Consider the following 2,059-nt stretch of genomic DNA (forward strand, 5'->3'; position numbering starts at 1 on the left):
GGTACGACCTTTTACCGATGCATATGTACATTCGGATTTGAGGGTACGACGGGGCCCTGTCCCGTCATATGTTTATGTTTTCAGTCTGTAGAGGTCTGTAGACATGTGTTGTCGGTTTTGTATATGTCCTGTGAGTTTTGTGTACGTTGGGGCTTGTACGTATATATTTTGTGACGGCCTGATCGGCCCTCGTGCGCCATATTCACTTTCGTGTATCCTCAGACTATGTCCTTTAATTATTATATATGCTTGTTTGCTATGATGCTAATATGGGATAAGGGTACGTATAAGTGCCCAACTCGGGCACGGGTCACGGCCTACGGGGTTGGGTCGTGACAAAAGTGGTATCGAAGCGGTTAGGTCCTTGGAATGTCTACGGCACCGTGTCTAGTAGAGTCCTGTTTATCGGTGTGTCGTGCACCACATCTATAAGCAGGAGGCTACAGGGCATTTAGGATGTTACCCTTCTTTCTTCCCTTAGATCGTGCGGTAGAACTGTATGAATAGGATGATTCTTTCCTAACGAACTGAACTGTTGTATTTTTAGATATGCCTCCGAAGAAAGCGACGGCTGCCCAGAAGGGCAAGTCCACAGCGCCCGGTGAGACTAGTCAGGTCCGCAGAGTCACTAGGGCCCGTGCTCAGCCTGAGCTGGAGACTGTGCCTCCGACAGCCAGCTCGGCGACGCCACCTGTATCAGAGGGGATTAGAGCCGTACCGGTTGCAGACCAGAGGGCGGCTTCACCGCCAGTTGTGGGAGCCCCAGCACCTCAGCCTCTAGCCCCACAGCCAGGGGCGGAGGACAGAGCTATGCGAGAGGCGGTGCAGTTATTGACCAGGTGGGTGGCAGCTCAGGAGCAGCTGTTATAGCCCGTATTTCGTGCGCTCGGACATTTCGAAGAAGTCGTGGAATGTGGAAGGTAAGATCGTTTTTTCAAAACTATTTTAATGCGCAAGTGGGTTATTAATATTATTTAGGAATATTGTTGATATGGAATATTGAGAAAGGTTGAGGGCGAAAAAGGAAAATTCGCAAAATAGTTCATGAAAATGTTTAAAAAGGCTAGGGGTAAAATGGTCATTTCATAAGAATTCAAGAAAGTTCCAAAAGGGGCCATATTGGCCATGTGAAGAAAAAGAATGAAAAATGATGACCAAAATAAGTCATCTTTTATTTTAGAAAAAGTTCAAGAAAAAGAAAGAAAATTCTAGAAAAGAAAAGAAAGAGAAAAAGAAAAAGAAAAGAAAAGTCTAGAAAAAAAAAAAAGAAAGAAGGGGGGGCATGTGCCCCTCACATGCTTTCAAACACTATATATATATATATATGCAAGTGGTCATCATTTTAATGAGAGAAAGACTTGGAGAGAAAGAAATAAAGAAAAAAAAAAAAGAGAAAGAAAGAAGGAGGATTCGGCCAAACATGGCCTAAAGAGAGTGAAGGAGAAAAATTATTTTTCCCTAGCATTCCAAGCAATTGGAAGGTCCTCTACAACATGGAAGGGTTGTTGGAACAAGAACATCACTTATTTGCACAAATTCATAACCCTAGTCAAGTGGAAAGTTGAAGGAAAAAGGTAAGAACTAATCTTCCTTTATGTATTATGGATGCTTGGTACATGTTATGGTATGGAAAATAGAAGGAAAAACATGAAATCAATGATATTGAAGTGTGGCCGTGTGGTGTGTGGTAATGGCCGAATATATGTGTGTTGTGTTGTCTTGCAAGGGAAGAATGGATTGATTCTATGTAGAACGTTGTTTGTTATTGTAATGTATGAAAAGATGAGAATTCATGGAAATGTGCATGTAGTGTATGTAGCATGTTGGTTGTTATTGAAATGCTAAGAAATGAGTAAAAATGCATGGAAGTATGTATAAAGTGTGGTGGTCGTGTGGTCCTTGTATGATGTAGGAGAAAATGAAACAATTCTATTTAGCATTTTGATTGTTATATTGTTGTTATATTGTATAGAGATGGATGAAAATGCATGAAGACATGTAAGGAGTGATTATGGTCGAAATAGGTGTTTTGGTAAGTTAGTGTAAATTGATGTAATTT

General features: G+C 41.3%; 1 protein-coding gene across 1 annotated transcript; it reads left to right on the forward strand.

The window, feature by feature from the left end:
* Nucleotides 1-549: 549 nt before the first annotated feature.
* On the forward strand, nt 550-870 carry LOC132044636 (arabinogalactan protein 1-like). The gene has a single exon (XM_059435138.1). The coding sequence runs from the start codon at nt 550-552 to the stop codon at nt 868-870; it is 321 nt and encodes a 106-aa protein (XP_059291121.1).
* The last annotated feature ends 1,189 nt before the right edge of the window (nt 871-2,059 follow it).

This window comes from Lycium ferocissimum, unplaced genomic scaffold, assembly GCF_029784015.1.
Source record: "Lycium ferocissimum isolate CSIRO_LF1 unplaced genomic scaffold, AGI_CSIRO_Lferr_CH_V1 ctg5074, whole genome shotgun sequence".
NCBI classification, from domain to species: domain Eukaryota; kingdom Viridiplantae; phylum Streptophyta; class Magnoliopsida; order Solanales; family Solanaceae; genus Lycium; species Lycium ferocissimum.